Below are 13,868 nucleotides of genomic sequence, written 5' to 3'. Positions count from 1 at the left end.
GTAGACCTCTGTTGTGTAAAAGGGAAATCAGTCAAAGTGCAGTACCTGCTCCTGACCTCCATGGGCCTAAACTGTGGCTGTTAAGTCTCCGGGTCTGTACTCGTTAAGTCGCCGGGTCTGTACTCGTTAAGTCTCCGGGTCTGTACTCATTAAGTCTCCGGTCTGTACTCGTTAAGTCTCCGGTCTGTACTCGTTAAGTCTGCGGGTCTGTACTCGTTAAGTCTCCGAGTCTGTACTCGTCAACTATTCTCTGCAACTGTTCCCCCGTCGGCCATCGGAGCCCGTCTCCACCCAGAGATATATTCTGTACATGCAGTCAATTAATAAACCAACACTTGCTTGAGTATACAAACATTTAGATTATACATAGATAGAATTATATAATTCATTTTTTTTTTTTTATATAGTCTGCACCTCTCACTTCTGTTTTTTAGCAAGGAAAAAACATCTTAACAGTCGACCATGATGACGGCAAATTCCACACATGGTCGACTCACTCGACAAGTAACAACAAGAGAGTTGGCGGCGCACGGATCTAAAGAAAGAAGGGGGAGAGCTTTTTTCTGCATACAGACATCTCCAATTCATCCAGATTATTGTGTGAGCCATCAACGAACCCCTGACACTGGTTTGTCCCACCCGTGTTCCCCTCCCCACCCCCTATGTATACTATGTGATGTAAAGGAGACACGGAGGTGGGGTGGAGGTGTGGGAGAGGGGGTGTCAGACTCCTCGCTTCTGCTTCCTCCACTGGATGACGGTCCTCCTCTGAGCTCCGTCCGTCCGTCCGTCCGTCCGTCCTAGAGGGAGGGGTGGGAGTAGGCTGGGACAGGGGGGCAGGGTGGTGGAGTCCCGCGGGGTAGCAGGGTGCCGCGATCGGTGCTTTTGTTTGCTTGTTTGATTTGATTTTTTTGTTATAGGTCCGCGGTCCCTCCTGTGGCAAAGTGTGGCAACTCAGTCCCCCAAGATGACTTTCACAAAGCTAGCCACGTCGGTTTCTTTGGCCTCGTAGGAGGTGAAGAAGGGATGTTGCTGCGGAGGAGAACAAGATGTCAGTCAGTCTGAATGACTGTGAATATATAGAACATCATCCCATTAGAAGCAGTGTCACACGTGGTCTATGTAGTGTAGTGAAGCCTCTTTGCTGATCTACTCAAGGGGAAAAAAAGACTTTCAGCCTTATGGAACTAATGGACCGAGTGCACCCTCCAGTGTCTGACCGAGAGTATTACAACAAGGAGGCCTAACCACCTCCATGCATCTGTTGTGCATCTCAAGTGTGGAAAAGAGCAGAATAGCAGAATAGTTCAATCAATTAGTCACCGTTAGTAACAATCATAATAATACAATAAACAAAAAACACTCACCATGAGTTCTGTGTAGTTTGGCCGCTCTTTGGAATTTTTCTTCAAGCTAGGGAGACAAAAAGCAACACATTAATTCACAATAGATTCATCACTCATAATAATGACTGATTGAAGTATCCCACTCCCAAATCTTGGCTTTTCACTCAGTGATTACTTTGTTCTATTCTTCCACAGGAGCCAGATAATGGACTGACAAGGAAAAGACAGCACCAGTAATGCTGGAGGACTTTGATCTCAGTTCTTGTTTAATTTTCAGGGAATAAAGGAATACGTCGGAGGAAATAATCAGGAGCATCTGGTTTCTGTCTGTAATCTTCTAGCAGTCCAATTAATAGATTGGATTTAAAAGCCCCTTTCTCGAACTCAAGGGCAATTCGAAAGTAGTAAAAAAGCATAGGAAAAGTTGAAAATAAAAAGGGACTAAAAATCGGGATAGCAGGTTAGCTATTGTTAAAATGTTCTGAAAAACGTACTAATATATTAGTACGTTTTTCAGTACATTTTAACAATACCGTGATAATACTGATAACCGTGATCATTTTCGTCACTATAAACATGATGTGAAATTTTCATATCGTTTCATCTCTAGACTAAAACCAACTCTGGCCGGGCTGTGGCAAGGTTGAGGCTAAAGAAGTGTGTTTTGAATTGGTCTTTGAGCAAGTGAGTGCAAAACAGTGCTGCGTTCCGAACAGCTAGTAGTTCCCCTTCGAAGTGGACTGCACAGGGTATTCAGCCATGTTAAGTAATATGGCTGAATACCCTGTGCAGTCCACTTCGCAGGGAACTACTAGCCGATCGGAACGCTACAGTGTTTCCCCTAGAAAATCTTTCAGGCCTGGAGCGATTTCGAAACGTACCGCGATCACAACGGTGGGGACCCCCCGCATACTATTATGGGATGCGATGCGAACAGTTGTATTGTGCGTTTCCCAGGCAACAACACACGTTGACATGTTTTGGAACAGCGCCACGCGCTGGCACAATGCCCTAAAAGCAAAATGCTTATTGTTTTGAATGATTTGGCATCTTCTATTACCGTCAACACTGTCAACACCAGTATTGTTTTATTGTTATAAAGGTTTATTGAAATTTTGGGGAGAGGAGGGGGGGGGGGGAAATCTTAAAAAAACAAAACAAAACAACAAAATGCAATTTTATTTCTGGCCTGGAGGGGGCGCCGTTGGCCTGGCGGGCCCGCCAGGCCTGTAGAATGGTAGGGGAAACACTGACAGATACTGGCAAAAGTATAGCCTGCAATTACAATATAATGCAAATTGGAGGGGAATCTCCATATCAGGAAGGTCATATCATAATATCAGGAAGCCTAGTAATCCAATGCTACTGGTTTTCCTAAGAATCAAGCCACAAACCACAACCACTGTTTGAAGTTCTACTGAAAAGTGTAGTCTCAGCCCTCAATGTGCAAACACAGCTCTACTGCTGTTACAATAAACAAAAGAAAGAAGGAAAAAATATGCTGATGAGATCATAAATAAAGTTCATCAGCATTGATTAGCAAATATTTCTGTCTTCACAAAAAAACATTGGCGGCATAATTATGAATGCTGCATCTTAAAGCATTAAGAATTTATAGTAGTTTAAAGACCTGTGACTGTTGGGCAAGTAGGACGTCTCTATCATACATTATTGTTGAGTTACAGCATTCACAAGACATAACGACAGTTATTCAGACGCACATAATGTCCCGGCGGATACTATGTACCATGTAAAAACAAAGGAACTGCATCCTGCCAACACATGAGAACCTGCAGCATGGATAAGCAAATTCAGACAAAAATGGCTGCCGGAAACACAGCGTTAAACACTAGAGCTAAGCCGGGAGGACCCCGCCGTGCGAGGATCCATCAGTGACACAGTGTGTCAAACACCCTTCGCCGTACACTGAGGGTCGAGCTGCAGACTAGACACAACAGGTTGATGAGGAGACATATTCAGACACCTTCCTCTGAGGGATGGAGAGAAGAGACATGGCACACCCTGTTACATTCTGTCCAGGTCAGAACAGGAGAGAAGAGACATGGCACACCCTGTTACATTCTGTCCAGGTCAGAACAGGAGAGAAGAGACATGGCACACCCTGTTCCATTCTGTCCAGGTCAGAACAGGAGAGAAGAGACATGGCACACCCTGTTCCATTCTGTCCAGGTCAGAACAGGCTCTTGGCCACACAACCACCACCACCACCAAAGAATGTCATAATGAACCCAATCTGATGAGGGAGGGATTGGCTCAAGCCCACGTAGTTAGAATCAATACTTTTTTCTTCTTCTAGATTTATTGCGGCTTTGTGGCAAGGTCACAGCGACCTCGTGTGGCGCATCCTGTGAGCACACTCTGACCAGCTTTTATGTGGAACTGAATGCTGCGCTGGGAGTGGGCTCGGGTTAGTGGTAGGGCTGCCACACTAACGATTATTTTCATAATCCATTCATCTTTCGATTATTTTCTCGATGAATCGATTAGTTGTTTGGTCTATAAAATGTCAGAAAATGGTAGCAAATGACGATCAGTGTTTCCCAAAGTCCAAGATGACGCCCTCAAATGTCTTGTTTTGTCCACAACTCAAAGATAATAATATCAGTTTACTGTCATACAGGAGTAAAGAAACCAGAAAATATTTACATTTACGAAGCTGGAATCAGAGAATTTAGACCTTTTCTCTTAAAATTGTACTCAAAACGATGAATCGATTATCAAAATAGTTGTCGATTCATTTTCTGTCGACCGTGGCAGCTCTAGTGAGTGGGCTGAGGCGGTGAGAGGACGTACCACTGAGAGGTGAAGTCCACAAACTCGGGGGAGAACTGCTCGGCGGGGAGCTGGGGCGACGGCTCTTCCACCACCTGCTTGAGCTGCTGGAAGGGGGTGCCCCATGAGTCGTAGGGGAAGCGCAGGATGGCCAGCTCGATCTGAGGCACACAGAGAGGTTCCTGTGACACTGCACAGCTGTAGCACTTACAGGGACAGTTTGGGTTTTCACCGGGCCTAGCTGGTTAATCATGGCACTTTCAGCTAGCCTGGGTAAACCCAGCCCCCACGTGACCTGCTCTCAGACCTGTTCTCAGTCACTAGCTTGTGACTCGTGAGCAGGATAAGCCTGAGAGCAGGTCACTGGGGGCTGGGTTTACCCAGGCTAACTTTCGGCAGCATCCAAAAAGCACCTGCACGTCTGTTTCAGTCATTAAGGTATCAAAACGGGGGTTATTCACATTAGGCCTGCACGATCACGACATGAGGAAAATCTGCAATGTGCGATAACAGTGTTCAATATTGCGATGCAGGATATGACTTATAAACAAATATTGGAATATGCATATTCGCTATACAGTTCCTATGTCTTTCTGCTTTAATACTGCTAACATATTAGCCTACGTGTATGCCCCACAAGCATGGCTCTCTGTTACCGAGTCAAGCTGAAAGTACACACAGCGTGTTTGTAGCCTGGGTAAACCCAGCCCCCAGTGACCTGCTCTCAGGCTCACCCTGCTTACAGTCACAAGCTAGTGACTGGGAACTGAGAGAGCAGGTCACGTGGGGGCTGGGTTTACCTAGGCTAGCGTGTTTGGGCTTTGGCGGAGGGGTGGAGCGCAACGTGTGACTGCATTGCGCGCGTAAATAAAATATTTTTTGTTATTCATTGCATTTCAGGCAGTCTTTGCGATGTGTTTATTGCGCATGTTCATATCAATGACGATGAAAATACGGTTTATTGTGCAGCCCTAATCCACATGTGCCATCAGTGCTACAGTAGAGCAAGTCAATGAAACTGGAAACAATTCTTCATTGCAGAGCTGGGCATTATGTGGCCCGGGGGCCAGAACCACCCCTCATGATGGTTCTGCCTGGCCCGGGAGGTCTAAAACTAGTCTCGGTTTCCAGAGGTTTGGTGAGCGGCGCCAACAGCGCCACCTAACCACCAAACGTCTGGGAATTTACTGTTCCAAATCTGGTACATTGAGCCCGGCGAGAACGGCCGGCAGCAGACATGCCTACATTTATTATTAGAATTTTATTTGGTAGAGGCAATGCAATGTTTCATAGTTCCAATATAGAGCAAGACACTGATGTGCTGCAAAGAGAGTTTATACCTGTTGTTTATTTTACAATATTTTTTCCTACCCGGAAGTGGTCCGCTTGCTACTGTGAAGCGATGCTGTGAAGTCATCAGCAGGCTCTGTAACGTAGCCTCGGGAGTCGGGGCTTATCGCTGGGGGAAAGACCTCTAGCCACCGGGGCCGGATGAAACACGTCCTATTAACAGGTTATGTTTGTTTCTAAGTGATTAATATGTTTCTCCGCAAACGCGACAGCACCGCTTCTGCATGCCCCCAGAAAGCAGGCCCGCCCACAACACTCATGATTGGTTCTCCGATGCAAGGCTTCCAACAGCACCACCTAACGTTATGAAAAGATTTAAATAGTAATATTCTCAGTCTTACGGTAGTGAAACGGATTAAGACTGAGAGCTGAGTCTAGTCTAACACAAACCACAGCATTTTGCTTATGAAGCTAGAACAATCGAACAAGATTATAATAAATTGGCTGTTTGGAGTGATGAAAGTGCGCTGCGCCCAGCATCTATTTTCACAGCGCTCCGGCGTTTTTGTGCGCCGGCTCCCAGCTGAAAAAAATTTAACTTTTGAGAAAGACGCTGGTGTCGGGTGCTCCTTTTCTGGCAACTAATCATATGGAGAAACTATCGCAACAGAGACAGAAAGGCTCAATTGTGGGAGCAAATTGGCTAGACACTTAATATTTCTGGTGAGTGTTGAGCTAAATCACTGTATGCGTGTTGTTAGCTACTGTTAGCTGTCAGCTATCAAGCTAGCTACCGCACTGAAATAACGTTACTTCAGACCGCTTCTTTGTATATTGCGCGCTGAGATCAGCGCTCCCCAGTGTACTTCCAGCGTTTAACGGTCGGAAAAAGAAGCTAGATGGACACACGGCCTAACTCCCCATTTTCCACACTTGTCCCCGATCATTCCAATTGATTTTGACCAAAATCTCATCAACTGCTTCGCAGTAGAGCTACCAGTACTTAAGTATTGCATGGTCCTCTAATACAGTCCTATGGAGCTAAAGGAGTCCAACAAATCAAGCCCTAAAGCACACAATGCATGTATTTTTAAACTAATTGATTGCTCGCTCTATAATGAGACAAGTCGGTAAAAATATGTAGCCTAAATGGAAATTATCTCAACTCGTGCCTTTTACGAACAGTTTGATTCGACCTTGGAGTTATGCTTTAAGTCTTTATATAGTAGTTAAATATTTTGTGAAAATATTGCTACAAAACTGAAGCAAAGGTTGGATCTATAAAAAAAATACTCCGTTTCAGATAATCCCTAAGTGTTCCTTTAACCTCCGTCATTTAAAGCCCACCACCCCTGTCTGGCTATGTATCCACTACTAAACCTTTTGCACTCTAATACCATTAAAGAACTTGCCTTCTTTTGGATCGTTTCTGAAGCAAGAGAACACATCTGTAATCTAATGAGAAGAAATTGAAAGGACTAGCCAATAGGCCGCTGAATCGTTAAGGACTAGCCAATAGACCGCTGAATCGTTGAGGACTAGCCAATAGACCGCTGCATCATTGAGGCTCAAATGTTTTCTGGTCCGAGTTGGAAATGTGCAAACGAGCAACCTATGAATATTTAATAACTCATAATAAAACGTCTAGACCCCATTTTGTCTCGAGCGCTGGCTCATAGGATACTGGGTTTTCTCCTCATCAGGAATCATACTTCCCCTTTCTTTTCTTTTTTTGCAGTAATCAAGACGATTGGAAAAACGGTGTGTACCAAGTGAGTGACAATTTCCATTATACACTCACACAGATTGAAATAAAACACACAGTAAACAAACTGTTTTACCATTGTGATTCCTAAACTCCAGATGTCCGACTTGACGTTGTAGCCTTTCTGATTGGTCTCCGGGTTGATCCTCTCCGGCTGGGTGGGGGGTGGGGCAGAAGGGCAGATGATGTCACACATGGTGGCGGTTGTCAAGGACGACTTGTACACCTGCCTGCCATCCTAAACTTCTTGTACACACACAGACCACTCTGTTCCCTGAGTGCTAGCTGGGGCCCTAAAACCCGCTCAGCCAATCAGCAGCCAGACCACTCTGTTCCCCCGAGTGCTAGCTGGGGCCCTAAAAGCCGCTCAGCCAATCAGCAGCGGTGCGGACACACGCACGGCAGTTAAAAGTCTAACAGGGCTCATTAGGGGGCGTGGCTGATGATGAGAGAGGTGGACCCGCTTACCCGTCTATTGAAGGGCCGGGGGTCTCTCTTATAAGGCTTTATGATGACGTGCACTAACTCAGTCATTCTCATCCTGTTTCACATCAAGGACCACTAATATAGTCCACAATGGACCCCTATTTAATAGGATTGTGTCTCTCCGACCCAAATCTGAGAATATTTTTTAAGTGAACTAGGATCAAAATAGTCAATCTTCATTCTCTCATTGTATTAACTTCCAATTTAACACATCATCAATTTGCTGGAGACCCCCAGAAACCTCCCCAAGGACCCCTGGTGGTCCCCAGACCCCCCGTTGAGAACCACCATCATGACCAAATTCAGCCAACGTTGTGATTTATGACAATTTGATCCCGATCTCATGATAAGCAGCAATTCTCCCCCAATTTTCTGCACTAAATCCAAAGCTAAATCTAATTTCCTATTACTATCCGGGGTAATAATCCTATTATTTCAAATGAGTATGATGAATCATAGAATAAATTCAAAGAGCTCTCTGAAAAAACGAGGCCTCAGGCCTGGGAGAGTGAATTAGAAAACGCTGTCAGATGGCAGCATAACAAATCACACACACAGTTATCCATTTCCTTTCCGTCTGACCCTTCGCTCCCGTTTGATCTCTCCCTGCTTACCGCCATGTAGGGCTTGCAGCCAGCGTCCATGGTCTTGGCCACGGAGTCCACCAGGTAGCCGCTGATCCCGAAGTCACACATCTTCACCTGGCCCTGGGTGTTGATCAGCACATTGGAGGGCTTCACGTCTGCAACGGGAGGCAGGGGAAGAAGACACGGGACGTCAGCGCCAGCCGCCTCGTCGGTTTATGTAACAAATGCACTACTACCGTGACAAATAGCACTGTGGTCACTGCATGGACCCCCAATGATGGTCCCTAAATGACCACATGGGCATGCACTACATTTAATGCAGTGAGAGCCGCACAGTGGTCACGACTGGACCACCGTGTGGCTTGAGACAGAAATCATTAACTGCACAAAAAGAACATAAGAAAGATGCAAAGAGAGGGAGAAGAGACTCGGTGTTTACAGCAGTGGTTCTCAAATGGGGGTCCGGGGACCGCCAGGGGTCCTTGAGGGGGTTCCAGGGGGTCCCCAGCCAAAAGGGGGGTAATTTATTTTCGCTATAATTCCATTCATAAGTACCACAATGACTATTTTGGTTAAAATGTCTGTAATAAAACATCTAAAAGCATCAATCTTATGATCATATGGGGGGACCATGGGACAAAATCCTATCAAATGGGGGTCCGTGGTCTACTTTTTGTGAGTTTAGGGGTGCTTCATGTGGAAACATTTGAGAACCACTGCTTTACAGAGTGGTGGTGGATATTGACAGTCTCTGAGAGGCGCAATGCGTTTCCACTGCTCTTACCTCTGTGTATGACTTGCAGATTACTGTGCAGATGCTCCAGAGCTTTTACTATCTGTAATGACAAAGACCATTAAAGAGAAGAGCCAATGAGAAGAACACAAGACAGATCCATCATTAACCCATTGATACCTGATGCAGCATTTGTGTGTATATCCCTCATTTGTGCGACGCGGTTCGCGGTCTTAAAGGGATACGCACACAAATGCTGCATCAGGTATCAATGGGTTAAAGCTAATACGAAAGGGAAGGACGTGGAGGACGACGAGCGCGTCGACTGAGCCCGCCGCTCGGAATCGGGGCGTTCACTCACCGATACGGTCATCTTGCCCAAGATGTCCTCTGGGATGGTCATGCCCTTCTCGATCACCTGCTTGTAGAACTTATCCAGAGAGGTGTCCATAAGCTCCATACAGATCCATACGTCACCCTGGTAACAGGAGGGGAGGGGGGGGGGACAGACAGGTTAGTGGTGTGTGGTGTGTGGGGGGGGGGGGGGGTGGAATTTGGAAAGAGACTGCGAAAACAGCAACAAAGTGGCCGGGCCACATTCCTGACAGCAGGCAGATCAACGGACAGGAAGCCACAGGTTTTTTCACAATGTGATTCACGGTGGGATATCCTGCGGGTCGACTCGCTATCTGCATCCGAACATCGTGTGATTTTGTTGTTGTTGTTGTTGTTGTTGTTGTTGTTCCTAGCTTTAGCTTTAGCTAGTTTGTTTCTTCTTTTTTTTGCACGTCAACATGATGGATGCAAATTTGGACATTTACACTGACAGCCGGGCCTACTTTGCATCATTTGGAATTGTGAGTGACGGCTACGGGGGCGGGGCAAATATCACAACTGGGTGGGTCATTAGGATCAATTGAGGCTACATCAGAAATGTGTTCCAACTTGATCTTCTGCCATGCTGAACCTCACTTATCACACCAAGCACATCACCCTCCCCCCCTCCCCCGCCCGATTAAGAAGATTAAAAAACACTTTGGAAATCCAACTTTGCAGTGTGTTTATGTATTATATTATTAGTGCACACAAAAGTAGGATTTATGCTTGGCTACCTCTCTAAATAGTGCTCCGTAGAAGGTGACCGTGTAATAGCAATCCACCGTCCTCATGGAGATGTCCAGGTCCATCAGCAGCCTCTTCTGCTCCTGAGTGTTCACTGTGGCCCGGATCCGCTGGGAATGGAGAGAGGAAGAACAGATGCTCAGAACAATGTAGAGAGCACTTAGGAACGATATGATACACGATCCTCAATGAGGTTACAACATCTTCAACTTTGCCTCAAGAGATATCCTATTAGCTCCTATTAGAACAACGAGTAAAACGCTATGAGCCATTAGTATTTTAATGTTTGATTGGTTTAGGTTATGATTACAAGTGAACCGGGCCTTGTAAACAAAAGTCACATGACTCACAAGGAGCTTGTTTACTGGACAGAGTTTTGGTGACCCATCATCCCGTCAGGTCAGAGAAGCGGATTCCAGACCCTGTAACTTTACCTAAGCATCATGGACTTGCCTGTGCTACATAGAGGATTACAATGCAGAAGAAGCACATTTGAGTTGACAACCCCCCCCACTGGTCAATCCCCTCACCCACCTTGACAGCCATGATGAGGCCACTGGGCATGTGCCTCATCTTGTCCACCACGCCGTACGCCCCTCGACCCAGCTCACAGATCTGCTCCAGGTCATCTGCCTTCACCACAAAGTTCTGCTCCGGACAGAGGACCACACAAACAGAGTCAAGTGAGTCCAAAAATGTAACGCTGCTGTACTGAAGACACAGACTTGAAGATGTAACTTCTGCTGTACTGACAGACACAGACTTGAAGAGGACGCGGGGAGCGATTCGACAGTGAAAACAAGTTGGCTATGAGGTGATGAGTTCACTGGGTTTCTTGTGCACCCGGTCCTCAACTCCTGCAAACCAATAAAAACTGCGGACCGAACGGCGAGGGGAATAATTCCCAGCGCCCGTGTTATGCAGGCCGGCGGTATCTCTTATCTCTGTTGTAAAGAGAATGCACACACTCTGCTATGGGACTCTGTTTGAACAGAGAGAGAGGCAAGGCGGCTTTGAAGTCTGACAGCACCAAGTAACAGTCTCCTTCATAGTAGACGCAAAACTTTTCGCATTATTCAAGAAAAAAATTATACTAATAGCAATCAGTCACTCTGACTTCTGGCTGACTTGAAAAGAGAAAAAGCGGACATCATTGCCAATGGAAAATTCCACTTATTTGATGAGTTTAAAATAAATATTTTTACTGCCTAATGGTCAGTAAAAGGCATTCCAGGTCTGCCCACAATCAGAAGTGTTCAATTCGGCTGTAATGTTCACTGGGGCGTCCTTTACAAGCCAAGCCGTTCTGCGCTGAGAGCCAGGGTCGGGTCCGTACTCACCACCAAAATAGATTCAACAGTGAAAAAAGTGATGTAAGAGTCCAGGTTCAGATTGGAAAAATCACATTTTGAATAGCTTTGATTTGTTTGGTATTAAAAGCGCAAACACGAGGGGAAATATGAACTGATGGAATAATGGGCGAACGTACCTTCTCTCCGATGGTTACGCAAGCTTTGGAATCCAAATCTCTGGGGGGTCTGCAACACAGACACATGTTCATTACAATCTGATTAAACGCTGCGCTCTACGGTAACAACACAATAAGAGAGGGGAATACGGCGGGGTCCAAATCAAATAAAAACACAACGTTAACTTTCCTCACTTCTTAATTTGTGTCAGTTTAGGGCTCCTTGATGTGAAAAAGTGTGAGAACCACTGCTCTAAATATCACAGGTGTAATATGAAGAGATCCTACGCTTTTTGTATTCCAATATTCCAATGAGTGCATGTTCGAGGTACAACACCCAGGATGAGAACAGGAATATGACAGCTGGGAAATTTAGATTTTGGAGGCGTTTCTGTTTACTGATGGTTTCTAGCTTCTTTTTTCATGTTAATATTCAGCATTCAGCATTCATGTATTGTATTACAAGGCTGTTTACGATCGGGATATGAGCCTGCATAGAAACACCTTATGAGAATAAGACCTTTGCAGGGTAGCTTGAAAAAGATAATGCATTTTTAACATGGTCATTGTGGAGGATAAGACCTTTGCAGGGATAGTAGCTTGAAAAAGATAATGCATTTAACATGGTCATTGTGGAGGATAAGACCTTTGCAGGGATAGAAGCTTGAAAAAGATAATGCATTTAACATGGTCATTGTGGAGGATAAGACCTTTGCAGGGATAGAAGCTTGAAAAAGATAATGCATTTAACATGGTCATTGTGGAGGATAAGACCTTTGCAGGGATAGTAGCTTGGAAACGATAATGCATTTTTAACATGGTCATTGTGGAGAATAAGACCTTTGCAGGGATAGAAGCTTGAAAAAGATAATGCATTTAACGTGGTCATTGTGGAGGATAAGACCTTTGCAGGGATAGTAGCTTGGAAACGATAATGCATTTTTAACATGGTCATTGTGGAGAATAAGACTTTTGCAGGGATAGAAGCTTGAAAAAGATAATGCATTTAACATGGTCATTGTGGAGGATAAGACCTTTGCAGGGATAGTAGCTTGGAAACGATAATGCATTTTTAACATGGTCATTGTGGAGAATAAGACCTTTGCAGGGATAGAAGCTTGAAAAAGATAATGCATTTAACGTGGTCATTGTGGAGGATAAGACCTTTGCAGGGATAGTAGCTTGGAAACGATAATGCATTTTTAACATGGTCATTGTGGAGAATAAGACTTTTGCAGGGATAGAAGCTTGAAAAAGATAATGCATTTAACATGGTCATTGTGGAGAATAAGACCTTTGCAGGGATAGTAGCTTGAAAAGATAATGCATTTAACATGGTCATTGTGGAGGATAAGACCTTTGCAGGGATAGTAGCTTGAAAAGATCATGTATTTAACATGGTCATTGTGGAGGATAAGACCTTTGCAGGGATAGTAGCTTGAAAAGATAATGCATTTAACATGGTCATTGTGGAGGATAAGACCTTTGCAGGGATAGTAGCTTGAAAAGATAATGCATTTAACATGGTCATTGTGGAGGATAAGACCTTTGCAGGGATAGTAGCTTGAAAAGATAATGCATTTAACATGGTCATTGTGGAGGATAAGACCTTTGCAGGGATAGTAGCTTGAAAAGATAATGCATTTAACATGGTCATTGTGGAGGATAAGACCTTTGCAGGGATAGTAGCTTGAAAAGATAATGCATTTAACATGGTCATTGTGGAGGATAAGACCTTTGCAGGGATAGTAGCTTGAAAAGATAATGCATTTAACATGGTCATTGTGGAGGATAAGACCTTTGCAGGGATAGTAGCTTGAAAAGATCATGCATTTAACATGGTCATTGTGGAGGATAAGACCTTTGCAGGGATAGTAGCTTGGAAACGATAATGCATTTTTAACATGGTCATTGTGGAGGATAAGACCTTTGCAGGGATAGAAGCTTGAAAAAGATAATGCATTTAACATGGTCATTGTGGAGGATAAGACCTTTGCAGGGATAGTAGCTTGAAAAGATAATGCATTTAACATGGTCATTGTGGAGGATAAGACCTTTGCAGGGATAGAAGCTTGAAAAAGATAATGCATTTAACATGGTCTTTGTGGAGGATAAGACCTTTGCAGGGATAGAAGCTTGAAAAAGATAATGCATTTAACATGGTCATTGAGGAGGACAATAGGGTCTTACGCTGCAGCAGGAGGAGGCTGCTCAAACACCTCCTTGGAGAGCTTGAGCACCGGCTTCCTCTTACCTGACAGGAGACAAAAGCACAAAG

General features: G+C 44.8%; 1 protein-coding gene across 1 annotated transcript in view; it reads right to left on the bottom strand.

Annotated features, from left to right (window-relative positions):
- Positions 1-809: 809 nt before the first annotated feature.
- map2k6 (mitogen-activated protein kinase kinase 6) overlaps positions 810-13,868 on the bottom strand; it is a gene marked incomplete at its 5' end in the record, with an annotated part of 31,611 nt that continues 18,552 nt past the window's right edge. The window contains 11 exon segments of the mRNA XM_083636176.1: positions 810-1,032; positions 1,368-1,413; positions 4,161-4,300; positions 7,271-7,348; positions 8,295-8,422; positions 9,052-9,103; positions 9,362-9,478; positions 10,113-10,232; positions 10,657-10,770; positions 11,612-11,660; positions 13,781-13,844. Coding sequence (XP_083492302.1) covers positions 955-1,032; positions 1,368-1,413; positions 4,161-4,300; positions 7,271-7,348; positions 8,295-8,422; positions 9,052-9,103; positions 9,362-9,478; positions 10,113-10,232; positions 10,657-10,770; positions 11,612-11,660; positions 13,781-13,844 — 986 coding nt within the window. The 3' untranslated portion in view covers positions 810-954.

Source organism: Poromitra crassiceps (assembly GCF_964638095.1).
Source record: "Poromitra crassiceps genome assembly, chromosome: 4".
Classification (NCBI taxonomy): domain Eukaryota; kingdom Metazoa; phylum Chordata; class Actinopteri; order Beryciformes; family Melamphaidae; genus Poromitra; species Poromitra crassiceps.
Note: the sequence above shows the minus strand (reverse complement) of the source record. Positions and strands in the feature narration are given on the sequence as shown.